The 25,080-nt window shown below is 45.1% G+C and overlaps 11 protein-coding genes across 11 annotated transcripts; 4 read left to right on the forward strand and 7 right to left on the reverse strand.

The window, feature by feature from the left end:
* Positions 1-738: 738 nt before the first annotated feature.
* On the forward strand, positions 739-2,350 carry BGW36DRAFT_432534 (uncharacterized protein; the record flags this gene model as incomplete). Its single annotated transcript, XM_046221147.1, has 4 exons — positions 739-1,093; positions 1,150-1,433; positions 1,494-1,618; positions 1,672-2,350. The coding sequence occupies 4 exons, from the start codon at positions 739-741 to the stop codon at positions 2,348-2,350; spliced, it is 1,443 nt and encodes a 480-aa protein (XP_046066940.1).
* Positions 2,351-2,876: 526 nt separating this feature from the next.
* BGW36DRAFT_306344 (cytochrome P450) lies at positions 2,877-4,707 on the forward strand (the record flags this gene model as incomplete). The annotated part of the gene is made up of 4 exons (XM_046212140.1): positions 2,877-3,048; positions 3,099-3,249; positions 3,342-4,590; positions 4,672-4,707. The coding sequence occupies 4 exons, from the start codon at positions 2,877-2,879 to the stop codon at positions 4,705-4,707; spliced, it is 1,608 nt and encodes a 535-aa protein (XP_046066941.1).
* An 853-nt stretch (positions 4,708-5,560) lies between these two features.
* On the forward strand, positions 5,561-7,256 carry BGW36DRAFT_364311 (MFS transporter; the record flags this gene model as incomplete). Its single annotated transcript, XM_046214544.1, has 3 exons — positions 5,561-5,852; positions 5,918-6,888; positions 6,948-7,256. The coding sequence occupies 3 exons, from the start codon at positions 5,561-5,563 to the stop codon at positions 7,254-7,256; spliced, it is 1,572 nt and encodes a 523-aa protein (XP_046066942.1).
* Positions 7,257-7,863: 607 nt separating this feature from the next.
* BGW36DRAFT_420206 (kinase-like domain-containing protein) lies at positions 7,864-9,463 on the reverse strand (the record flags this gene model as incomplete). The annotated part of the gene is made up of 9 exons (XM_046219493.1): positions 7,864-7,899; positions 7,921-8,018; positions 8,085-8,250; positions 8,302-8,345; positions 8,411-8,602; positions 8,659-8,911; positions 9,075-9,210; positions 9,247-9,284; positions 9,416-9,463. The coding sequence occupies 9 exons, from the start codon at positions 9,461-9,463 to the stop codon at positions 7,864-7,866; spliced, it is 1,011 nt and encodes a 336-aa protein (XP_046066943.1).
* A 311-nt stretch (positions 9,464-9,774) lies between these two features.
* BGW36DRAFT_432537 (ankyrin repeat-containing domain protein) lies at positions 9,775-10,944 on the forward strand (the record flags this gene model as incomplete). Its single annotated transcript, XM_046221148.1, has 2 exons — positions 9,775-9,904; positions 9,968-10,944. The coding sequence occupies 2 exons, from the start codon at positions 9,775-9,777 to the stop codon at positions 10,942-10,944; spliced, it is 1,107 nt and encodes a 368-aa protein (XP_046066944.1).
* A 66-nt stretch (positions 10,945-11,010) lies between these two features.
* BGW36DRAFT_389259 (uncharacterized protein) lies at positions 11,011-12,210 on the reverse strand. The gene is made up of 4 exons (XM_046217322.1): positions 12,165-12,210; positions 11,537-12,002; positions 11,269-11,385; positions 11,011-11,216 (listed from the first exon to the last, which is right to left on the reverse strand). Exons 1-4 carry the CDS (start codon positions 12,181-12,183, stop codon positions 11,069-11,071), a joined length of 750 nt encoding a protein of 249 aa, XP_046066945.1. The 5' UTR covers positions 12,184-12,210; the 3' UTR covers positions 11,011-11,068.
* Positions 12,211-13,672: 1,462 nt separating this feature from the next.
* On the reverse strand, positions 13,673-15,138 carry BGW36DRAFT_465620 (uncharacterized protein). Its single transcript, XM_046222310.1, has 2 exons — positions 15,068-15,138; positions 13,673-14,999 (listed from the first exon to the last, which is right to left on the reverse strand). The coding sequence occupies exons 1-2, from the start codon at positions 15,096-15,098 to the stop codon at positions 13,744-13,746; spliced, it is 1,287 nt and encodes a 428-aa protein (XP_046066946.1). The 5' UTR covers positions 15,099-15,138; the 3' UTR covers positions 13,673-13,743.
* A 624-nt stretch (positions 15,139-15,762) lies between these two features.
* On the reverse strand, positions 15,763-17,440 carry BGW36DRAFT_389263 (phytase). Its single transcript, XM_046217323.1, has 3 exons — positions 17,384-17,440; positions 17,212-17,326; positions 15,763-17,130 (listed from the first exon to the last, which is right to left on the reverse strand). Exons 2-3 carry the CDS (start codon positions 17,256-17,258, stop codon positions 15,798-15,800), a joined length of 1,380 nt encoding a protein of 459 aa, XP_046066947.1. The 5' UTR covers positions 17,259-17,326; positions 17,384-17,440; the 3' UTR covers positions 15,763-15,797.
* A 461-nt stretch (positions 17,441-17,901) lies between these two features.
* On the reverse strand, positions 17,902-18,875 carry BGW36DRAFT_401114 (putative aromatic ring-opening dioxygenase LigB subunit; the record flags this gene model as incomplete). Its single annotated transcript, XM_046218710.1, has 3 exons — positions 17,902-18,142; positions 18,200-18,401; positions 18,476-18,875. 3 exons carry the CDS (start codon positions 18,873-18,875, stop codon positions 17,902-17,904), a joined length of 843 nt encoding a protein of 280 aa, XP_046066948.1.
* Positions 18,876-19,630: 755 nt separating this feature from the next.
* BGW36DRAFT_389265 (fungal-specific transcription factor domain-containing protein) lies at positions 19,631-21,751 on the reverse strand. The gene has a single exon (XM_046217324.1). It carries the CDS (start codon positions 21,626-21,628, stop codon positions 19,904-19,906), a length of 1,725 nt encoding a protein of 574 aa, XP_046066949.1. The 5' UTR covers positions 21,629-21,751; the 3' UTR covers positions 19,631-19,903.
* Positions 21,752-22,902: 1,151 nt separating this feature from the next.
* BGW36DRAFT_306475 (major facilitator superfamily domain-containing protein) lies at positions 22,903-24,694 on the reverse strand (the record flags this gene model as incomplete). Its single annotated transcript, XM_046212154.1, has 3 exons — positions 22,903-23,991; positions 24,059-24,445; positions 24,503-24,694. 3 exons carry the CDS (start codon positions 24,692-24,694, stop codon positions 22,903-22,905), a joined length of 1,668 nt encoding a protein of 555 aa, XP_046066950.1.
* Positions 24,695-25,080: the final 386 nt, after the last annotated feature.

The raw sequence follows: 25,080 nt of genomic DNA on the forward strand, positions 1-25,080 counted from the left end.
TTTATAATCAAATGATTCTGCACAAGTGGAGAGGGTTCTTCAGCTACGTCCCTATGATAGGGTTCTGCAGTGGGCGAAATGGATGGTCTAAGGCGAAGGTCTTTCCGACAGTTGTTCGAATTGTGGGGGTAATCCGCGCCTAGTTATCTATTGAAATGTGAATGAAAACGGAACTATGTATATCTCAATATGAATATCGATGTCAATGATCAAAGATTTCCAGTGAGAGCCTGCAGTGAAGATGTTCAACCCCTCATGTTAGTGCGAGGTCACCTCTGATTGGATAGTTATGAAGTAATCCGAGTCGCAAGCCTGATGGAATTATCCCAAACTATCTATCCTTAATTATCTAAAGTTGCTTATCTAAAAAGTGATAATTCGCCCTCAATTTTATAAGGCCTCCACAATACCCGTACCGTCTTTACTGATGAAATTCAGACTATTACTAACATAACTTTCAATGTAGTTTTGAAAGAAAAGCACAATTTATATCGTCATTTAATGTGACCAATCCTTCAGAGACGTAGTTATGGCGATCTATCTCATTATACATCTGCAAGAGATGGGGGAATTGAATAAACTTTGATTCCGAAAGAATGACTAAATTACAAATGGCCACCGCGCATCCACCTTTGGTAAGCCCCCACTTAGTGTCGCCAACACTCATATATTCGGCTCATATTCATTGAAAGATAAATATTTATGTAAGGTGAACTGTCCCCCTCCTCCCTTTCAAGGATGCGCGCGACGCTTCGTAGGTCCTGTGATGCCTGCGCAAAGTCGAAACAGAGCTGTGATCTCCAACTACCTCGGTGCTCTCGATGCTTCAAGAAAGATTCTGCCTGCTTTTATGCGAATGAACCTCTGTTTTCATCCCGGAATAGAAGAGCCCCATTTTCTAAGACCTCAGAACTCAATAAGCAAGACATCAATAGCGAAAATGAAGTAACTTCGAATGGCAAGAGGAGCACACCTGACTCTGTTGAAAAGTCAGTACGACTGTCCGGTGTGGCGGATGCGTCTTTCGATCCTTTCGATTCGTATCCTCCGACCAGGCTTCCGCGGCTCCATGTCCAAAGGCTTATTCAATATTGTAATTCCCCCCCTTCATAAGTCGATATACCACCAATACATGTCTAACTAACCTAGTCTTGTCCAATATCGCCTTTCGGTATTATCCCTTGGATCTTAATATAGAATCAAACCCGTTTGTTGTCCAGTGGTGGCCGCTTGCACTCGCGGATCCGGCATTATTTCATGTGTCTTTGCAAACGGCATCTCTTGACGAAGAATTGCGGGCACAGAAAGGGTTTCCAATATCGGAACTTCTGATGATTGATTCAGTGTCCCTTTTGAGACAAAAACTCGAAGACTCGTCACTGGCATTCGAAGATGAGACCATGGATTCAGTTGTTACCTTAGCTGCTATCGAGGTGAGAGCGTTGTTCGGCGTACGGCCTTCCGTCACTATTGCTAACATCATATATGGATAGCATGGAAAAGGGAATGTCGAAACTAGTAGAGCTCACATTAATGCTGTCAAGCAGATGGTAAATGTTAGGGGCGGAATCAGTGAGCTTAAACGAACAAGTCCGTTAACGGCGAGGATGATTTCTTGGTGAGACTTTCATAGGATAAAGCTAACACGTATCGCTAACAAGCTTCATAAAGGGTATCAATGCTAGTTACAGAGGCTCCTCAATTCCAAATCCAAGACGATTCTGGCCTTGGAAACGGAATTGCTCCTACACCACAGTGGCGGTTAGCATTGACAGGCTCCGATCTCCAACATCTGTCACTCCATGATCTTAAAATCGATCCTACTATAAGCAACGCACTAGTCCGTCTCCGGACAATATTTCGCCATGAGCGAGTTTCACACATGACTAGCACTGATCTACATGATCTCGCGTGTTTTGTACTGCATAAGCTGCTACTGCTGTCTCCATTATCCTCAGAGATTCCTGAGCAATCGGCCGTTTCCGAATGCATGAGGTATGCAATAGCGCTTTATATGTTGTCTATACATGGAACTACCTACTATTCCCATGACAATCTGGCAAATGACATGATACTGAAACTCAAACGTCATATTGAAGCCCTAGTAGGAACAGACTACATGAACAGTTCAGCAGGAATATGGGTTCTCTCTGTTGGTCTGGTCGCTACCACTGGCACACCTTATCGAAAGTGGTTTATAGCTCAGACATGCACAGTTGCCATGGCTCTCGGCTTACACACATGGGAAGAGGTCCTCGTACGTCTAGAGACAGTATTCTGGACTAGAACCCAGCAGGAAGAACTTGTCCGACGGAAATGGGAGGAGATATTCAAACTCTTGACGGATTGAATGCAGTAAGGTCCGATGTCTCCTATCAAATTTGTAAATGAAATAACGCGAGACGCACGTTTCCTCTCGCGACAATCCCCCAATATTTGGTTTTGAGAGTGACAGTCTCGGAGTCTAGGATTAAAGCGGGCTAGACTCCGGCGAGAAAAAAAGGGCTGCTCATTGCGGCATAGTTCCCGATACCTTCCACGATCGGAGTCTAGCTCTAAATAGGTTGGTACATCTTTACGTTACTGCCAAGACATAGTATTTCTCTCATGCAATGCGATGATGGGCGTCCGTGTCGTCTCCTGCGCTCGGAACTATATGAAATATACTATTATTGGATATTTCGACTGGCTCATCTATCCAACAGCACTGTTAGCGGCACAACTCAGGCCAATTGTGTATCGTTGGGTCATTACTAATGCTAGCCAGCAGCGGGATATGGCAAGTCAATTATTATTCTATAAAGGGGTTGCTTCTGAAAATGCTTCAAGAGCTACGAGATTATTGTTTTCTCTCAGATGAAAATTTAGGATACACCATGGCTACGATCAATCAAAGTATCTTTACACCCCTCGTCAACAATGCAACGTATTTTGCGAAGGACGGCATTTCTGGTCAGGTAGACGCTCTTCTGTTGCACTATCTGTCTCGCTGGAATGGCTGGCAGCTAGCTGCCACTACTCTGTGTATATTGATTGCTTATGATCAACGTACGTGGTCGACTTGCTTGGGGTGCTATGTAGTGCTGATATGTCCCCAGTTCTCTATATTAAACGGAAGGGCTCAATCGCAGGACCCACGTTCAAGATTCCGTTCATGGGCCCATTCATACAAGCGATATATCCAAAGTTCGATGCATATGTGTCTCAATGGGCGAGTGGTCCCCTGAGCTGCATATCTGTATTTCACAAGTATATCCATACATCCATTGCACAAGAGATCCTTTTCACATACCTGCTAGATGGCCTAGATGGTCGACAAGGCTAATGTATCTGTTTTCAAGGTTCGTCGTCCTCGCTTCAGATCGTGACATTGCCCACAGAGTCTTCAAGTCACCAGCGTACGCGAAACCTTGCTTGGTCCCCATTGCAACCGAGATCATGGGCCCTAAAGCTTGGGTTTTCCTCACAGGGAAGGCCCATACTGAATTCCGCAGGGGATTGACCGGTCTCTTCACAAACCAGGCATTAAGCATATATCTACCTGTTCAAGAAAAGGTATACGCAGATTATTTTGACAAATTTGTGGTCGCCAGCGAGGCCAATGGGGGAAGGCCCATTGAATTCATGGGTCTTTTCAGGGAAATCAACTGTGCATTATCATGCCGTACCTTTTTTGGTGGTTATATATCCCAAGATGCCGTCAAGAGAATCGCCGATGATTTCTATCTTGTTACCGCCGCCCTTGAGCTCGTTAATGTTCCCTTTTCGACTTATATTCCATTCACAAAGTGCTGGAGAGGCAAACGCATAGCTGATGCAGTTCAAGCGGAATTCGCCAAGTGTGCTGCTGCCTGCAAGGAAAATATGGCCACTGGCGCAAAGCCAACATGCATAGTTGATCAGTGGGTCTTACACATGATGGAGTCGAAGGATTACAACGAGAGAATTGCTGCAGGTGAGGTGGGAGTTGAAAAACCCACAAACCTAATTCGCGAATTCACGAATGAGGAAATCGGGCAGACAATGTTCTCCTTTCTTTTCGCATCTCAAGATGCATCCAGTAGCTCTACCACCTGGTTATTCCAAGTCCTTGCTCAGAGGCCCGACGTTCTTGATCGCCTTCGAGAGGAGAATCTTGCTGTGCGTGGCGGTGACCGAAAGAAGCCACTTGATCTAGCGATGTACGAATCGCTCACCTATACCAATGCTGTGGTGAAAGAGCTCCTTCGGTATCGTCCACCTGTAATCTTCGTGCCCTATCTTGCTACCCAGGCGTTTCCGGTCACCCCCGACTACACCGTACCAAAGGGCGCCATGATTGTGCCGTCCTGTTACCCGGCGCTTCATGATCCCGAGGCATACCCAAACCCAGAAGTCTTCGATCCGGAAAGATGGATTACCGGCGATGCTAATTCTAAGACTAAAAACTGGCTTGTGTTTGGCACTGGACCGCATGATTGTCTTGCACGAAGATATGTGCCACTTACAATGGCAGCCATGATTGGAAAGGCTTCATTGGAAGTTGATTGGGTCCATCACGCAACTGAGCATTCGGAGGAGATTAGAGTCTTTGCCACGCTCTTCCCCATGGTATGTTTTCATTCTAATGTTGTCACGGACTCACACTTTGAAGAGTATTATGAAAAGTCGACATGCTAATTCTATATTTAGGATGAGTGCCCGCTCGTGTTTACCAAACGGAAATAGATAGTTATTCTAACATCACGGTCATTTTCAGCCAGTAAAATTTAATATCACTGGAGTCTGCATTAGAGCTGAATTCATTCACATTTCAAAACAACTAGCACCTTCCAGCTTGACCCTTTGGCGGATCATCTACTAAACAGATTGACCTGAAAGAAAGAGAATGTTTGTATAGTCCCAATCACTGGTACTCTGAACGTCCTATAGGATTCTTTTCTATCTTCTCATCGTCCTACAGAATTCAATTAGTTTCCGTATTCTGTTAAGTGCCTGCTTTCCCACATGTGGAGACACTTGCGAGAATGTCTATTACAAAACCAAGCAACTTAAGACAGGTTATTTCGGATCCTTTTGAATAAATCACTTGTCACACTAGCACCTGCAGACTAGGTTTTATTATTTGCGTTCTCTGTTCTGGAGACGTAATACTATTGTAAGTAAAATAACTTTCGATTTACATCTCAGTTTCTCATCTAGAGGAAGACAGAGCGGCCCGCGCGGCCCGTTGTAATAATACACAGCTGCTCGTTCCCGAATGAAAAGTTGTGGGTACAAGCTTACCTTGTATGCCAATGAACTATCATCCTTCAAAGATACAACATACTGTACCGTACTATTACTTACAGTATTCTTCTACGTTGTATTGAATGATCCCGAAACCTTTTCGTGATCCTTTGGCAATAATGAAGCAATAATATGATAGTGGAATTATTCCTATCAGTCCTCACTAGTCGACATTATATAATACTGCTATAACGTCTTTAAAAAGCCAATCATCCCTTGTACGTGTGTATTCATGCAAACAACCCTTTGTCGTCCAATTCGTTACCATCTTGAAGCTTATAGAGTTGGCAAAATGACTGAAATCGAAAAGAATGAGATAAATAATCAGTCTTCTACCGCAGAGACCAAAGAAAATCATCCTACGGAAGAGCCTGCACTTAATGACTCGACAAATTTAGACCAAGTGCAAACTGCCGTGCAGCCCAAAGAAACGCTTACCAGAAGAAGGGGCTTGCTACCATACCTTGTCCTTGTATCAGCACCGGCTAATTCCAAAGAGGTGGACCGCAGACTGAAATTTGGTGTTACTTTAATTGTTTCCTTAGCAGGAATAGCGGCCCCTTTGGGCAGTACGATACTTATGCGTAAGGATCTACTCGCTTAAAATACATTTCATGTGAGGGCCTTTTATAGCTAATCTCTCTAATAGCTGTCCTCAAAGACATTGCCCAGGATCTCAACACAACCGCCGCTATCGTCAATTTATCCGTTGCCTTCTACTCGCTCGCAGTTGCATTCACGCCGCTATGGTGGTCGTACTTTTCAGAACAATACGGTCGCAGAGCTATATACTTGATATCCTTTCTATTACTAGCTGTTTTCAATGTCTTGGCTGCAGTAAGCGTCAATATCGGCATGTTTATCGCAATGCGTCTATTGGCTGGCGGAGCCTGTGCCTCTGTTCAAGCTGTCGGTGCCGGAACCATAGCTGATATATGGGAGGTCCGTGAAAGAGGGAAGGCTATGGGTATATTCTACCTTGGGCCAATCCTCGGACCACTGATTGCCCCAGTAATTGGGGGTGCGGTGGCTATCAAATGGAGCTGGCGTAGCACCCAATGGGTTATGGTCATCTACGGGTTCCTGGTCTTCATCCTTGTCATCTTCCTGCTCCCAGAAACGTCTTATATACAAAAACAACAGAAGGAAAAAGAAAACACCGAACCAGAAAATGGAAAAGCCGCTTGGAAGTCACGGCTTTTAAGTGCAGGAAATGTGGCTATTTCCCCGGTTAAAGTGGCTTGTCTGTTACGCTTCATGCCTATTCTGATTACCGTGTTCTACACTAGTATCACATTCGCTGGGTACTATATTGTGAATATTACGGTTCAGAAGGTTTTTTCTTCTCCACCATACGGCTTTTCACCTTTGATTGTGGGCTTAACCTATATCCCTAGCGCTTTAGGCAGTATTCTCGGCGCAATATTTGGTGGTAGATGGACAGACCATATCATGAAACGAGAAGCCAGCAAAGCCGGGCGGTATGATGAAAATGGAAACATTAAATTCCGCCCAGATGACCGCATCATGGAAAATGTGTTGATTTCAGCCCTGCTATATCCTGCTGCAATGCTCTGGTTTGGATGGACAGCGGACAAGCATGTCTTTTGGTTTGTGTTGGTAAGTAGTTTGCTCAGTATCGAAGTCTTGGACAGTAACTAAAAAAATACAACTTATAGTGCCTAGCAACATTCTTCTACGGGTTTGGAATGATGCTGATATCCAATGTCATGACTACGATGCTTACCGAGTTCGTGCCAAAACGATCCAGTACAGGGGTAGCGGTTAACAACCTCTTTCGAAACTCATTGGCATGTGTAGCACTTGTGATTGCTGATCCGCTGAGTAATGCTATCGGCACAGGGTGGTTGTTGACATTAACTGCCTTCATCTGCTGGCTTAGTTGTCTAGTGCTGATTCCGATGAAATACAAAGCGGACAAATGGAGTAAAGAGATGGCGGAAAAAATTCCCCAGCTTTCAATTTGAGAACGATAAAGCCTAAACATTAAATATGCCATAAAACTCTCGAAGTTCCGCTGATAGCATGTTCAGCTTACATTTTGAGGGAATAATGTTGTTTCTAGCGGTATATCGCACCGCCATTGGGTATAGTTACTATCTATCGAAGACTCTATTTTGAAAATAATCCTTTTCTAATAATCTTTCCTTCGCCTCAGCATCCAAGGGTAATACCAAATCAATATCGCCATCATTAAACCGAATACAGCCGTCAATCTCAGGTAAAACAGCATGTACATATCTCGGTATTTCCCCCGATGCGAAAAGTCTACTTCGTATATTTGTAATTGCTACCACAATACTACTGGCTCAGGTCATGGATGTTATTTACAATTTTCGCAATGCCTAGGCTTGCAGTCTGCATAGCGTTGTAGTCAACGCTTTCAACATGGAGCCTTTCAAGCTTGATAGTCTAGTCTCAATCATCGCAGAGAGAGCACAAGCGACCAGTGAGGGCAGTTTGGGCATCTGGCGATTATCACTTGTTGGTACCGTAGAGTTTCATTGAACGAGAAAAGCAGACCAACAAGTCTCTAGACTATTTATGTAGCTCTGTTGGCAACGACTTGTCTATTTATGATTCCTTAGCAGAGCTTCGTTCTCTAGGCTCCTATTGCAGCATTTTTCGTACGAGCCGGCGAAACTGTTCTGTTTCTTGTCCCTCAAAAGTAGTTCTCCTCTCTTCGAGCGGAGTGTACTCTTGTACTGGAATTCTAACGTAGAAGTTACCTAGAAAGTCAGACATGATGAGTGAATACCCTCCCTATCTAGACAATAAGATAGCAGTTGACTTACCTTCTACCGAAAAGAATTTTCGGGTTAGATTCCCTCGTGCAAGAAGATCGGGCGGCTGCGGACCGAGAAGACGTATCATTTCGGCGAGGCGTGCTCGACTCCAGTAAGTCTGAAATTCTGGGTCCTGACCTTTGAACAAGAACCCCCCTTCGAAAATGTTCCAAATCTGCAACGAGAATTTTAAGAGCTCTTACACTAGTATCGGCTATTATATTACCATGTATCTCACATTCCATATATCAACGCTATATGTCCACGGAACTTCCAAAAATTTCCTCCGACGCTCGATAGATATCAGGTTGAAGTTTTGAAATGTTTTTCGTCACCGAGTACGGCCGAGCCAAAGTCGCATAGGGCGGGGGCACCCAATTTCTTAGACATTCCTAGTTTACGGGAAATATAAATTGTCCTTCTGTCTAACTCCTTCCTAGGACACGTATTCTGAAGTTCATTCTCTTCAAAATCACTAAAAACCGAATCATCAGCGATGCCAAACATAATATTGTCCGTCTTAATGTCTGGGTGGCATTGCCAAATAAGTAACAGAAGCAGAAGGTTGAACAGGAGTACATACTGGTATGTATAATCTTGCATCCTGTATGTAGATAGTCAAGCACTAAAAATAGACGGTGAAGCACAACAACGAAAACGGGTATATGCAGTCGCAGAATTAGATTGCGGAATAAAATAGCCAACAAACTCTCCCAAAACGGAGGATACATGAGGCACCGGTGTTTATCTTCAGGTCCATCCATATCAAATGAGTCGAGCAATGGCCTGACATATTTATGACCTGAATGCTTTTGTGAGACTTCTCCCATGCGTTTCTATATGTTGAGTTCGTCAACCAGTTGCTACCCCAATGATGCAGACTTGATGAAGATCTTGAGAGCAACATAACGACAGCAGCCGCTCTTGCACTTAGTTACGAGCAGAGGCAAGGTAATTATAAACATGGATTCCATGGGCGTCTAACTCCATTTCCCGTACAAGCCACACAGTTGAGCTAGCTCCAAATCCTAGCTTTCGCACGACTTGATATCGGTTCTTAAAGGTTTCACCTATCTGAGTAGGGTAGTACCGGGTCGCATAATAATCTGGGATGGTCTCCTCTTTAATTTCCTGGCTTGCAGGTATCTAGACGAAGTTTGGATTCGAGAACTTAAGCGGCGTCCATCTTCGTCTGAGCAATGGTAAGGACTATAGAAAAGACGTCAACATATCTGAGATTATGGCAAGCAAATCTATGTTAGCGGGATATGGAAAATCTGGGCGTGGATACTAGGAATATCGAGATAACTCCAATAGAGGGTGTAGGGTGATGTGTAGACGGAGATGAGGCAGGTCAGGTGATTAAATAATTGCAAAACGCCAATCATATCTACTCCGGGACGACAGCCACTGAGCGCTTTCTAATCGGCCTTGAATGATAACCTTACCTTACCCCCCCCCCCCCCCCCCCCCTTTTTGTGTGCTCCAAAATATTAATAACTCTAGATGTGAGGCCCTAGGGTTGCCGTGTCCTAGGGGCGTTATAAAGTATTAATATATTCCTTTTCTTGTACTTAGCGCCATAGCCTTGGCTTAGTCCGGTCTCTCGGTCGTACTTCAATGTTTATTCCTTAGCGTCCGGCGTCTCTTGTTTCTAATCGAATCTCTGACACCCACCGACAACTTAGACGACAGTGATATGCCACCGCCGATGCTCACTACCCCAACCAACTTTTTAAGAAAATTAATGGGGGCCAACGAGAATGCTCAACTTAATCTGGTGGAACGACGCCGCCTTCAAAATAGACTGGCACAGCGCAAATTCCGTGGTAAGCTCTGTCGTAAATCACTGATAGCGTGTTGATCGCACTGCTAATCAGAGGGCCTCGCAGAAAAGAAACGGCTAGCGGAAGGGAGTGTCCAGGTAGATGCAACTCTGGGTAGAAACGGATCTTTCCAATCATCGCCAATGGATTCAGCGGCCGGGAATGATGAAGTTGTCGCTGTTTCAGCCGTCATGCCTCTTTCGGCCGAGCACTTGACCGATGAGCCGGAACTGGAGAACACACACATCGAGCTCGACACGATTGACCAGCTTATGTACCAAACAAACAACAATATCTTTCTTCCATCACTTAATCCACCTGCCTTGCAACAACCGTTAGAGCATTCGACCCCCCAAAAGATGACTTCGTGGGACTTGATGTCATGGAACACACCTCAGAGTAGTACAGCAAATAATGAGCCATTCCAGCTTCATGACAGTCAGATCTACGGCACACGACCTCATCGAAGGGCCTCAGAATCGGATATGCCATCGTCAATGCCAGCCCACAGCTTGGCACCGTCTCACAATAATGATTTTTCACGACTAATCACCACATCAAAAAAAACAGGCTGGGTTGGCAGCCTCCACATCGCCGCCCAGAGAGGCCACGAGCAAATTCTACGAGTGCTTATACTCCGTAGCGACATGGATGTCAATGAGCAAGATAGCGATGGTCGCACCCCACTCATACACGCAGTGATCGAAGATCATGAATCGATAGTACGTCTACTTTTGGAGCAAGGTGCCCGAATAGGGATTTTCGAATGCGACGATCGTTCAGCAATACACTGGGCAGTCTTGCGCCGGAATGTTAGGATATTAGTACTGCTGCTGAACCACCGCTTAGAACACGAACCGAGTCTTGTTATAGACACATATGATAAAACAGGATGGACTCCACTACACATGGCCATTGAGAGAGGTTTTGAGCCAGGCATGGTACTGCTTCTTCAAATGGGTGCGGATATTAATGCCAAGGCTCACAAATGCCCTTACGCTGGCAATGTGATAGGACTTTTGGATCGGAGTAAAAAGCCATAACCATGAGATTGAAGAGAAACTGAAATAATTTCATTCCGCATAATCGGTCGCTCATATAAATTACATGCTCTCTTTATATCTTTGTATGTACTAGAATACCTACCAGTACTTCTCCCAGCTTCATTCACCAAGGCACCTCACTACCATCATAACTCCACATCTTTCCACTGTGTGTCTCGCGAGTGGAGGTGTCGATAACATTGAGCAATTTAGCAGTGCTGAACGCTACTGTGAGAGGGGCCTGTGGCCCTCCAAGGTCTGTTTGTACCCAACTGATTTATATTAGACACATACGAAACGCAGAAATCACGATACAAGACTCACCCAGGGTCGACAGGAAAAGCGTTCAGCCAAGGATCTTCGAAGGATATTGCTTTGGTATACCAGTGCTGAACGGCTTTTGTAGGACCATATGCAGCATTTGGGTGAGAGCCAAAGTTGCTACGAAAAAAGAAAAGAAAGAAAGTTAGCGTGTTACTTCAAACCCATCAATAAACACCTCTAAACAAATATCCTTTGCTGAGACCCACTGTCGTATAAGTTAGCAGACTTCTTCTTGGGCAAGGTAACAGTTTCGTATTTCATATTTACCGTTAGAAATGCTGCACTTGACCCAATGGTCACCCATCTAGGATCTTTTGCCTTTTTGAGCAGGAGTCGAAAGGCTTGATAAAGACGGATGAAACCGAAGTAATTGACCTCAATGTGAGGCTTAATATCTTCGATTGTTACCTCTACAAATTTGGGGAAAAGGTTGGCGATTCCTGAATTGGCGATGAGAATGTCAATATGACCAAATTTGGCAGCGAGCGCATCCGCAGCTGTCGCGGCGTCTGTGGGCGAGGTCGAGTCAATTTTCACGATGTCTAAAGTGGTCCCTTCGGCCTTGGGGAGGTCGTGTAGAATGGTAGATTTCGGGTCACTAGGGTCACGATTTCCCACAATGATGATATGGTTCGGCCTCTTGAGATATAGCTCCAGCAAGCCTTTTCCAATACCACGGGTCGTACCGGTGATGAGAACAATAGTTGGAGCCATGGTTAAAATCGAATATTTGACTGTAGAATAGTATTAATCAGTCGGGTTTTAGTTGCGTGGAAAACGAGAGATTGGATAGAAGGCAGTTTTCTGTTATTGGACTTTATATGCTCGCTTTTATGAGGCAGATATATATAGTTTTGCACTATCATGGAATTCGTAAGGGAAACATACTAGCTTACCAGCGACAATGACCAGCATTATTTTATGAATGGTTTCATAAAGGTAGTGATGTATGATAATTGATTACAAACTGATAATTTTTTCTTACCCTCACAAGAGCCAAGTAATCATAGCTTGAAGTGCGAAGTAAGCTTATATGAGCCACAACACAATGTAAACTTAATACCCAAACAAAAGGCCTGCTTACTGCGAGACCTGCAATGTCAGCTTACTGTGGGGCCAATTGCCCCTTGGCATGCTTAGGCGTCTTGACAGTATTCACACACGACACACCCATTTACAAAAATCTATTGGATTTTCAGAATTCAAGAACTTTATTTCTATGAACCTAATAGATTATGTAGTTCCTTATTTCGAAATGACTGACGAAAACCACTGCGGGAGAACTCACATTTGCCGCGCCTGGGCGAACGTTTGCGAATGTCTGCATATTATGTTATCTAATTTAAGGAGACGGAGAAGTATCAACACGATGGTTGGCCAGAAGACAAGCTTATGAGATTTGTGAATACAATCGTCTTTTCCTTGTTAACACTGATGACTCCGGCAGGAGGCCGATTGATGGGGAGAAGGGAGACCCAGGGCAGCCCCCCCGGGGGGGGGGGGAGGTGACAGCTCTGGGGGGCCCGTCATCGGCAGGCGACGCCCGCACGTTCGGCATCCTGGAGGGTGCCGGGCATCCGCGAGCTCTCAGCGATGACTAGATGACTATACCACCCATATACACCACCAGATATAAAAGGCTTCAATTTGCCCAATTTAAAGCACTGTAGATTTTTCTAAATTGAAGGCTACAAATACAGCAGCAACATAACAATGCTAATAAGTAGCATTTCATTCTCACCCCACTGCATAATCAGGGGAGTGATAATCCTTGCGACGTTTCGTTCAGACTTTTATATCATCTCTTCGACATCTGATGCATGAAGTAGTCTGGTGTTAAGTCTGGACCCGACAATAAAGGTTTGCTAGCGCAATTGAACAGTTGCGGCGACATTACTGACTAGCATTTTAAATGAGCGCCGAGTGATATCAAGTATCAGTGGTTTGCTTCTATCTACACAATCATTGGCTAGAAATTGTCCGTTGGAAGGGCAGTCATCACTGATGGGGCCCTAGTGATCCAGACGATTAAGCAAGGTTTACCAACGTATCTCACACAAGTAAGCCGAGCCACATATAATCCTATATATAAGATGGCCTTCTTTGAGGATTCAAAATCTAAAACAATTTATCAAGTGAGGCCTTTCGTCTACCGCATACAATTAGAAACTCGTAGGGTCTTCAGTCGAAAATTAATACCGGTGCTGTGATGAACAATAAGGATGGGTAAATACTAGTACATACCCAAAGCTTTTGATGGGGCAAATCTCCCTCGTTTTCACCAAAAGGATAGATGTAGCTCAGGCTAAAAATGATAAAAGCATCATAGAACTATTTTTAAATTATGAACTGAGGCTAAGTAGGAGGAGATATTACATGTAATTATTAAAGGATTAAAATTCAAATATTTACAAATTATGTACATGCATCACCACGGCCTTGCTCATTATTCAATGAACCACATCCTGACCAAGTTTAATGTTTGCACATATTTCCATCAGCCCCCATTTCAAACACCCTCCTTTCCTCGGACGGCAGCTCTACCCTCTCCTGGGCCGCAAGCTCGGTGAGAGAAGATAGAGCGTCAAGTGAAGCAGGGTCTGCCACTGTAGCAGGTAGCTTATTTTTATCTTGATTAACCGTATCACTGCTATCCTCTTCAGGCGACTGCCTCCTTGCTTGCCGACGCTTCCACCAAAACCATATAAATCCAATGACGCCAATGGCAACTACTCCCCCAATGACTGGACCCGCGATCCATGCCTTGCTGCTGCTGTTGCTGCTGCTGTTGGATGAAGAAGAATTTGAAGATGTAGCGGTAGAAAACTGAGCTATGTTCAGATTTGTCGAGTCGTCTGTCATTTTTACATCGCTAAAAAGCTGGCAATTTTCGTAACCAGAATCCAATGTAGCGTCAAAAACGACGGCTTCACATGCCGGAGGTCCGCTGTGTGAGGCACAGCTATCGATACATGCGGTAATATTATCTTGGTGGTAAAAGGTAAGATTGTTCGCCTGGGTGATTTGTTTGGAGCATTTGATGTCAAACGTTTTGTCGTTGGCCGTCCAGTTCGAATATGTCGGGCAGCCCTGGGATAGAGGAGTATATTCAGCGACGGCTGTGTGGTAAATGTAGTTGGTGTTTGCCACGAGAGGACCGGTGTCATTTTTGAGAAAACAGTTCAAATACCCAGCCATAAGTCCCGGGTTCCACATTGCTGCTTGACAGCGTGGGTGCGCTTGAGCACAGGCGTCCATGCATTCTTCCAGGGTTTCCACATGGACCCTACAAAATTCCAAGTTCCACGGGGAAAGAGTATCCTCATCAATACTCGTGTAGCAGGCGAGCTTAAAATCCAATCCTTCTTGGGTCGGGAGGATTGTATTATTTGCATAGGGACATGAAGTATTCCCACCCAGCTGGGTGGTGTTCCCAAGCGCTATGTCTCTGGTACTAGAAGGGCCCGTCAAATTTGCGCTCGTAATAGCATGATCACTGGTTAATCCCCAGCAAGAGCTGTTTGATTCTTGCCAGGCCACCCCCCAGCATCGATAGTTCTCGGTCGAGCAATCGTCCATGCATTGTGTAAAATTCTTCTTTGTTGGCGTATCGTAATAGGCCGTCGATACGATGTCTTCACCACAGTACGCAGTAAAGTTCAGTCCATCTGGGGTGGTGTAGTTTCCTGTTTTCGAACAGGAGCCTGACCGTGCAAGCAATGCGTGGGTTTCTGCGGCGACATCAGTTTTCCCTTTTCTTTGCTAATTTTACAGGCGGACTCGTGATATCCAAACTTACCCCCAGCGGCAGCAAAATTAAGCGACACCATGCCAGGAGCTTTTTGACATGGCCACTCAGTAATAATAAAGTCATGGTTGGGAATGAGAAGAACAGAATCAGCAGCGACTTGGCAGGTGGGTATTATTTAATGACCACTTCTAGTAGTCTTCTACTAGTCTTTTAGTTTGAAGTTTCCGTAGATAATACATAATAACAGGCTGACACGGCTGGTTAGTTCAGGGTCCGGAGTGACGCGTTCCACCCCCATCTTGTTGAGGCTGCGATGGCTGGTTGGGCGACTTCCGGTACCAACAGCCCCCGAACGACTCGGCTAGGCGGCTCTCGCTCTAGTGCGTGCCATTGGTATAATTGACTTCGCCAAGTGACCAGTAACACAGGATACAAGCATATCGAACGGCTGGAACTGAGTACTGACGAGTCAGCTACTTAAATTAGCGTGGCAGTCTGAGCCAATTTTTCAATGGGATTAAGGCAATAATGTTGCTTCATGTCCTTGCTCCGTTGCTTCTATAGGGGAGTTTTAATAACATCAGTTGCACTGACTCAAAATTAACCCTTCGCCAGCATAATCCCGAGAAAGCCACTTAGTGTTAAGTTTCAATGGCTATCGGCACATCTATAGTTGTGAGAAGGGACCACATAGTTAAATGTCTGAAAAATACCATGAATAAAACATATATTTACAACTCCTTATTTATTCTTTATTTAGAATAGCCTCTGATTGGAATCAGGTAAAGCAACTGCCCCAGTTTCCGCCATCCCTTGCAAACCCCAACCCCCTAACAAACCCTTCCCTCGTACACCGCCCAAGATGATCCACATCACAGCCACGCAATGGAACAACTCGGTCATTAACCAAAACCCTGACGAGCGGTTCTTTCGTACCCCTACAAGTCATCATTTCAACATATGCACGCGCCGAGAACGGCACACTCCATGCAGCTGAATACCCATCTGTTTCCTCAATAGACTCAACTTCTGTCTCTGACAAGAGCTTAGTGCCATTGTAAAGGCCCATGGCAAAGAAAATCGGGGTTAGGCCATTGTCATGTGAAAACTCGGCGTACAAGGTTGCGTTGAGCGGGAAGGTCGAAGGCTGTGAGTCGAGCGTGGTATTGGTGGAGGTGTGGTCGTGCACGGGAGTGCGTGTTAGTCGAGCGATTAATTCGTTTGTGAAACCGATTCCTTGGGCAGGTCCCAAAGGATTTCCGCCGCCATAGCCGTAGTATTTCCCTAGGGATTGGTAATAGTTATATTGCACCCATTCCTTATGGCTAAAAAGATCGCAGAACGGTGACAATTGACTAGCGTCTGTTGTCTTTGCGACGGTGTCGAAGGAGCAGAGATCCATTAGGTAAATAACTTCGTTAATATTAAGTGTCACTCCCGGAAGATGTGTCTGGACGCGTTTCAGGATGGCAGGGACAAAGATGTTTGCAAATGTGGCTTGTGCGTCGTCGCCCACTTCACTATTCTCAAATCTTGTGCAGGTGTCGGGGTCGAGACTGTTGTTGAATGAAGAGGTTTCTTCGAGAATGACGTTAATGACAGGACCAACTTGGGCATGGTTTGCGTGTCTATCATTTTTCTTAGTTGCTTGAAACCCAGCAATAAATTGCTGGCTAGATGCCACAACCCGAGCAGAGCCCGAGGAACGAATGAAGGGAACATTGAACCTAGCAAGCGACTCATAGCGATTATAAAACTTGACACCAGAATCATACATTTCCAATTCACCAAAGGCAGTCAGGTTGTCAGAACTAAACGAATAAGTGTAGTTTTTTAAGAACGTATACTCGCCATTAAAAGCGGTGGCGTTTTCTTGGATGTTCTGGACTAGGGCTTTGTAGACCTTGTTTTTGGAAGAGGTGGGATAGCGAGCTCCATGACGGCTTAAGGATTGTACAAAAGTGATCTGGCAGCCTTCGGGTACAGCTGGTGAGATTTGAGACTGAGAGGCGAGGGAAAAGTACGGCGCATATTGGCCCCAGTTGCGGGCGACATGGGGGAAACAAGTATATCCGTCATCGACAGTGTTACATGATGCGTGGGCGGAAACACTGCCATCTACGTTAGCAAAAATACCAAGTTTAGGGACAGATCTTCGAAATAAAATGTAGATGAAAGCAAAAAATACTTACACTGGCAGAAGCACCAAGGCCGAGAAGAGAAAAGGGCCGATGGCCATGCGTGCAGATTAGTGTCCAAGAAACTGAATATTGTGAATGGCTCTCGGTACTATGAATGGCTTCCAAGCTACTCCTTAAGTCAACATTGAGGCGTAGAAAATTTAGGATATACCAAGGCTGTCACATTATCATATAGGAGTAACTAATAAAATCAGTACTAAGTTAGTAGTATTGGTTGACATGATTGAAACAAGTTAATAATTCGATTTTTCTTTAGTGGAGGCGCACGTGGGTGAATGTAGACCTGCCACTGCTTCCTTGCTACTAGCCCAAGTACAGTATCTGCCAAGCTTACTGTGAGACCCATATTTTTATAGTGATTTAGTAATATTAAGGACTGATATAGGAGTGATAAGATCCCGGTAAATTGACTCCGTGTTAGATTCCTGGTTCAATGTTGCAGACGGGCCGAGAAGCCCAGGGGCGAAAGGATAAAATCGGATACATAACGGTGATTTGGCGACTAGGATGACAAGGATTCTTTACATTGGCTGTGATAGTCTTTAAAGAGTATGAGCTAAAGATACCTTAATTGATGAATCTTGAACATTAAATGCTTTTTTTCTTCAACGAAAGTTGACTGTTGAATAACAACCAGAAAAAAGGCTGTCTAATTTGTGAATCCACAATAAGAACAGTGTCTTATACCTGGCCGAAGCGATATTGTGCCCAGCTCAAACTTCGCTCAGGCAAGGTCCACAATCGTTCTCCGATATCCGAGCCTGCAGCCCCCGCAGCGATGTATATTGGAAGAATATGGTCTAAAGTCGGGTGTGCGGCCCTGCCATCACTGCGTTTCATTAATGCCAGCATCTTTCCTTGCCGATCTTCTGGCTCTGCGGTAGCTGCCTCCTTCAGCGCCTCATCAAAGCTGAAGGCGTAACTAGGTAGTGTTAGCTGAAATAAGATGTAGTTGATATTTTTGCCACCATCTACTTACGGCATAGTTTGGCCCGTTGTTCTTGAGGCCCGATAATCATGAAGATTGTGAACAGCCATTCCGGCACCCACGATCAGAATACCCTCGTCTCGGAGACTTTCCAATACCTGTCCGATGCGATAATGTTGATCCAAGTCCTCGTTATCGTATAGGGAGACTTGCACGATCGGTACATTTAATGGGTTTTCCTTGGGGTCGAAAGCTGTTTATAGCCATTATTAGCGAATAGACGTAAAAAATCAGAAAAGGAGGGCGAGAAAAAAGAGCATCATCTACCTGCTAGAAAGCCCACCCAGACACCATGATCTAAGCCCCGCTTGACCTTTTGGACCTCAATTCCGGCCCCTGCAAGCTTCTCAATAATCTTTCCAGCAACCTCGGGGCTTCCTTTGTTCGGGTACTCATATTCATAGTAGTGAGGAGGAAATCCATAGAAGTCGTAAATGATATTTGTCTTTTCAGCAACATTGATCATAATTCTATTCGGGCTACCTTGCCAGTGGGCAGAAAAGACAACCACTGCTTTGGGCTTGACTCGCGTCGTGATCTCTCGTCCCACTTCAGATAGTTTGACATAGGCTGGATGGTTCTTGTCTTCTATAAAGTTTGGTCCGCCAATTCCGAGGAAGTAGACGGGTGTCCGGGAAGAACTCTTGAGACTCGAGGAATCAGACATGGTATTTAAACCCTGTGTGGCTTGCCAGATATATCTGGTATATGAAAGTGGAATAAAGTAGGCAAATGGGATGACTAGACTCAGAAGGACAACAGAAAAGTATATATAAAGTGAATGAAACCATGTAATTGAATTATTACGTGACATAGGTAAGGGCATAATACCTGATATCCACCTATATATCCATTCTTTGATCTGAGTAAAAGAGGGACATATCTACAACAATTGTTCTGAAATATGACATTATGAATAATTGAAAGCCCGGGCATAACGAGCTGACAAATCAATTGATATAAAATTAATACAAAATTGATGCGATCTTGAGGTTGTTAGTACTAGAGTTCCAGTTCTACGATATTCAGGGCTACAGAAATATCACTAAGCTTTCCTCCCGCGCGCGAGCAGGTTGAACTAAATCCTCGGGGGGATTCGGACAATAAATCACGGCATTACATGTATCGAACTATGGGCTCAGGCGTGCGACGGCAGGACAAAATGGGTCTTCGCGCGCGGGTTCGGGTGATTACTTAGGACTTGCAACTCGAGGAGTCTGGGCTCAATGGCGTCGCGCGCGGCTTGTGGGGCTTCAGTATATCGAACCGTGGGCAAGTTTCGATCAAGGCAGCCCTGAGAAAGAGTCTAGAGAACAGTCTTCACTTAGTCGTATAAGAGTTGACGAGATAGTATTGCCGCTATACCAACACAAAACAGTTGAATTATGATTACAAATTCACAAAGAGATTTGGACAATCTTGGCATATATCAATATATATATACAGATGAGCGCCAGGAAGAGGCAGAATGAATGGAATGGCATTAGATGGCCCTGCGCATGCTGACTTCTATGCGAAGTTAGTGAGTCACGAAGGAAATGCACCATGGCACGCCACATTCGTGAAGGACAAGGGTTATGTTCAGTTCAAACAGGAATAGGGTGTAGAGAATCTAAATGCGGTTTTCCACAAAAAGTCTATCCGGTCGTAGAGGAACCGTAGAGGTGTTTGAACATGCCATGCACAATTGTTCATCTAAACGAGCAGCACTAGATCACCTTGGCCTTCAAAGCAGGCAGCGAAATTGCGGCTTGAAGCATCTTCTACATCCCGATTATACCATACATTCTCCATGATCTCAAGTGCTTTGCGTACTGTACCAAATACACTTGATGGTTGCAAAGCCTCGGCCATCCTACGGAAATGGACTTCCTGTGTTGGATTTGCAAGGCAGCCTGCTATACAAAATGGCCATACCATCGTGCGGAGAAGTGCCGGGGGCGAGATATGATTTGTAAGTAATTCGATGATTTGATCAACATGATAATGCACATCGACGCTAGTGGCTTGCCATCCGGACACAACTACAAATAGATAAATCAGGGCAGCATGTGCCCAGACGCGGGTAACGAACGGAGTTTGCTTGGTTGGTAGGTCTGATTGCTGACTAGAATTTGTGGTGAAAATTTCTAGTAGGAGATTGCTTCCCTGAGAAGTCATCGTTGACCTAGTTTCGAGCTGCCTAAGATGGGCTCCTAGTGAGTTCTTTATGGCCGTAGCGCGCTTGACAACCTCCATGACATCAAGATTTCCGGCTCCTTTGCACTGTTGCTTCCACGTGTCAAGGGCCGCAATCTCACCGATTGCAAGCAATGCCCAGTTTTGACACCCCACAACACCCTCAAGGTTGATAGGTGGATCAATTCCGTCGATTTTTTCAAGAAGGCTGTGGTGGTACTCGTAGAGCCTTGGTTGCTCCTGAAGTACTGTGCTTGCAATAATGTCATCGAAAATCAAAAGGGCTGACGAGAAACAAAAGGCGGCCTGTTCGGCACTCGGGACCTGACCTGGCGAAATCAATGACGATGGATTGAGACTATTAATGACAGAACTGAAACTACAGGACCCCGGTGGGTTTCCACTGTCGGTGCTATCAAGAAGTTGCTTGAAAAGTGCGAGGGCGGCATTTAGATGAGGTCGACAGTTAGTGAAACTCAAAACAGCAATTTCAAAGCGCTGCAGCTGCATGATACTTGTCATAATCCGTACAGCCCCTGGGAGGTGCTCGGTGATGTGTGAGCCAACGATAATCTGCAGCGACTCTCTCAACATTGCAAATGTAGCCCTAGTCTGTGCTAAGACCGTCTCCCAGGCTCCATCGTGATCCTCAGTTCCCCGTGCAAGAGAAAGGAAGTATGAACTCTGACATAAAGTGGCCTGTCGTACCACCGGCCTATTCATAATCATTTCCAAGATCCACGCTTTTCCACCTTGAAGAAAACTCGGCTGGTAAAATGGAAACAAGAACGGCAGTACGTTTTCAAGATAAAACATTACAAATATAGTGTTAGAACGTTCAAAAGAAGTGGTGGATTTGCACACGCTCTGACTATTCGATCTGCAGTCACATTCACCTTGGAGCTGATTATCGGCTGAGCCTCTAGCTAGCACTCTCGACTCATTGGCAACAGAGTCGACCAATGGGAAACGGTCATTAGAGATATTAACAGCACCACGGTCATGGCGCCGATGAAACTGTTCCTTGACCTGACGCTTGAGCCGCATTGCCATCTCCTCTTGCTTACTTCCGCCATCCATCCACTCCGGCTTGTCCTGGCTGTAATGACAGGTTATGTGAAGCGCAGTGCAGGTTTCACACACAGGGTAGTTTTCGTCGCATTTTTTGCGTCGAAGCCGACAAGTCCAACATCCATTAGAGCTTCTTGTACTGCCATGACGAGGCGCATAAGCTATTTCCATACCCGCAGACTTGTAGCGTTTAGGTTTGGTGTCAAAATGACGGGGTCCCTGTCAGAGCATTGAATCGACCACTCATTGAAAACTAGACAACGGAAATGAAGCTTTCCAAGTCTGATTATTCAGCTTAAAGTGTACGACGTGGGGTTCTACGTTGTATTATATAAGCAATCATGCAAGACGCCCACTTATAATTAGCTAGTTACATGCCGCATTGTTGTATAAGCAAAAGAAATTGGGAGGGAAGGAATAAGATAAACCCCTAAATCATGTTTCTCTATTACTATTAGTCGTTATGATTTTAATACTTTGTTATTAACATTAAAACTCTTAATAAATTCATATTATAATCTTCAATAGCGAAATTGAGTAGGTCAAATATGGTAGTAAATAGTAAGATCTGGTTTATGTGTTTTCCGTTAAGATGTTAAAAAAGATAAATGTAATATAAAGGAATATTGTAAAGTACTTCTCTAATATAATAGAAAGTACAATTCAAAATTGTTAATATATAGAACTGAAATGCAAGCATAGACGGAAGGCTGGTAGAGAGTAGGGTCAGGAATACTAAAAGAGTTCTTCCACAATCTTATCGACGAGGAGTGTCAGGATGATGCAGACTCGGCCCGACCGTGTATCAGCAAGTACAAAAAGTAGCAGCGACCTCTCCTACAAACATCAATTGATCATCTCGGACGAGGAAAGAAGACAAGTAAGCTCAGTGGATGCTTGGTGGCGGAGTTGCGTCAGCTAACATTCAAAACACTAGGGGACCAAGAAGAGGGATCGCCTTCTTCACTACCTTTGAGGAGTATGAAGCTGAGATCGCACGTCATGAAGAAGCAGACGATCAAATCTTGATACTTGATCCTAATCTCTACGAGGCAGCCAAAGAGACGGGGAAATCTCGACACAAGCAGTGGCTTGAAGCATATCAACGTCGCGATCATATTTTGAGACTTGAGCAGTAGTAGTTCGGAAGTACCGTTGGGTAGGATGAATACCCCCTCCAAATACCCTGGTCGTCATGGATGACAATGATAAGCGATCGAAGCATTTATCGCTTATGCAGGAAGCTGCCCGAGAGGCATCAAGACATTCGACCACCGTAAGACTTCTCTATGCCTTAATAAGGTGCACGCGGTGAGGTTCTCTGATTTATTGATAACATTGTCTTTGAAATATATTATTTCTATTAGATATTACATTATTTCGTTATATGTTACAAAAAGCTGAGAGGTCTATAATTCGTAGTCATCATCCCATCTTGACGATCGTCACTGCTTCACACCCTCCTCATCAGCAGCCTGTGTCTTTTCTGTTCTTAATCCCTGCTCTGTCTTCAACGCCTGGTCCAAATCATAATGCTGGATGAACAAGCTCAACAACAACGCAACTCCGCACACCGCACAACAGACGGCCCACACTATCCGCAAGCTATCCGTGTACGCTGCCTTCAAATCCGACTTGGTCTCCCCGGGAGACATCGCCTTGATTACCTGCACCAGTCCAGCGGCATCTTGGCTATAAGCGTCTGCCATGGGCGCTAGCTCTGGGTAGCTTAGTAGATTCTTGTGCATCTGATTTTGAAATACGACCCCGCCAATCGCCACGCCGATTGCCTGCCCTAAGGCGCGGAAGAAGCTGAACATTGCCACGGCGATGGCTAGATTCTCGTTCGTAGCGGACGCTTGCACGGCAAATGCCAATGAAGGGAAAAGGAACCCTAGGCCCAATCCAGACACAAGGTTAAGAAAAATCCACGCGGGAACAGAGGTGTCCACCTTAATATAGCACATGAGACCCAGACCCAGGGTGGACAAGGCCCAACCGGCCCAGATCGCCCAGCGATAGGAGCCAAAGGTAGTAATAAGAATTCCAACAACAACGGCTGAAGGGGCGACCGTGAAAGTTTGTGGAAAAAGCGCCACGCCGGAGAGGATGGGAGAATATTCTTTCACAGTTTCATAGTAGAGGGGAAGATAGTAGAGGGCACACCAAAGTACAAGGCCTTGTAGGATACTGCCAATGAAAGCGATTGTTGCGGTGCGATTGCGAAATATGGTTGGTGGGATGATGGGATCAGTAGCAAACCGAGCTTGATGGATTGCGAAGATAGAAAGACCCGCTACGCCGATGAGGAGAGGGACGAGAGTTCTCCATGACGACCAGGAATAAAGGACACCACCCCATGTGAGTGGGATAAGGAAGGAAGAAATGCTGCCGACGAAAACAACCGTGCCGATATAGTCGATACGGCGGAGCTTCTGAGCTAGGGAGGTAGGTATGATATTTAGTCTGAGGAAAAGGAGAACGAAAATAGCACCGACACCGATGAAGGGAAAGTTGATATAGAAGATCCAGCGCTAGCCGGCCGTGTTAGCATAATCATCTCAAATTTTAAAAGACGAAAAGTGAAAGGTTGAGGCTTACCCAGGTGACGTTCTGTGAAAACCCACCACCGAGAATAGGACCTGTAACCGATCCAATACTCCACATTGCACTGAGAATACCAAAGTACTGTCCCCGGAGGCGCAGTGGGACGATGTCTGTAACGATAATTTCCGTGAGGGCGATGATGCCGCCACCACCAACGCCTTGAATTGAGCGACCAACAAGCATATATGTGAAATCTTTGGCGACAGCTGAGACAACGGCACCCACAAAGAAGAAAACCAGCGAGGTCATGATCATAGGTCGTCGGCCGAAAATGTTAGACAAGGATGCGAAGCTCGGCTGGAAAACCGTTGACAAGAGCAGGAACGAGGTTCCGCTCCAGAAAGCCTCAATTGCGGTGCCATTGAGTTCTTTTGCGATTATCTAGAAACTTCCAATTAGGCTTCAGGGACGAGCACACTGGGAAGATTTCGTGCTTACCGGAAGTGCGACCGAGATAGACGTTCCATCCAAAGCCGCCATCAAGGTCAACACTGCGAGCGTGGAAAAGACTAGGATCCCTCTACGGCCCAAGGCGAAGTCTTCGGTAAGCGAATCATTTTTTTCATTCGTCTCAGGGCCTGGTGATTGTGTTGGTGAAGCCACCTCTGAGGATGGTGTTTCTAAAGCCATTTTCAGAGAGATCGGCAAGAAGAAATAGAGAATTTAAAAAGAACAAGGAAAGAGAGGCCCGGACCAATTACCAATGGAAGGACCAATTGATATTATGAAAATCAAGTTTTAACTTGAAGTTCAAGTTTGAAGATGGTCCTTTAGGAAGGTGGGGATTCAAAGCTTTCTAGTTTTCGTTTCGCAGCTATGCAGATTTTCACACAGATTAGATAGACATTGCCGTCCAGTGGAAGGAGTGTATATATACATAAATACAGCACTGCATATATCGGAAGATAATCCATCTCGTATTCGGACAAACCAAAGCCTCTCACCGTTCAACCTTTTATCCTTAGGTTCCATGAACTCTTGCTCCGAGTTTCCACATTTAGCAATCCACCTGTCAA

Source organism: Talaromyces proteolyticus (genome assembly GCF_021365285.1).
Source record: "Talaromyces proteolyticus strain PMI_201 chromosome Unknown BGW36scaffold_13, whole genome shotgun sequence".
Lineage (NCBI taxonomy): Eukaryota > Fungi > Ascomycota > Eurotiomycetes > Eurotiales > Trichocomaceae > Talaromyces > Talaromyces proteolyticus.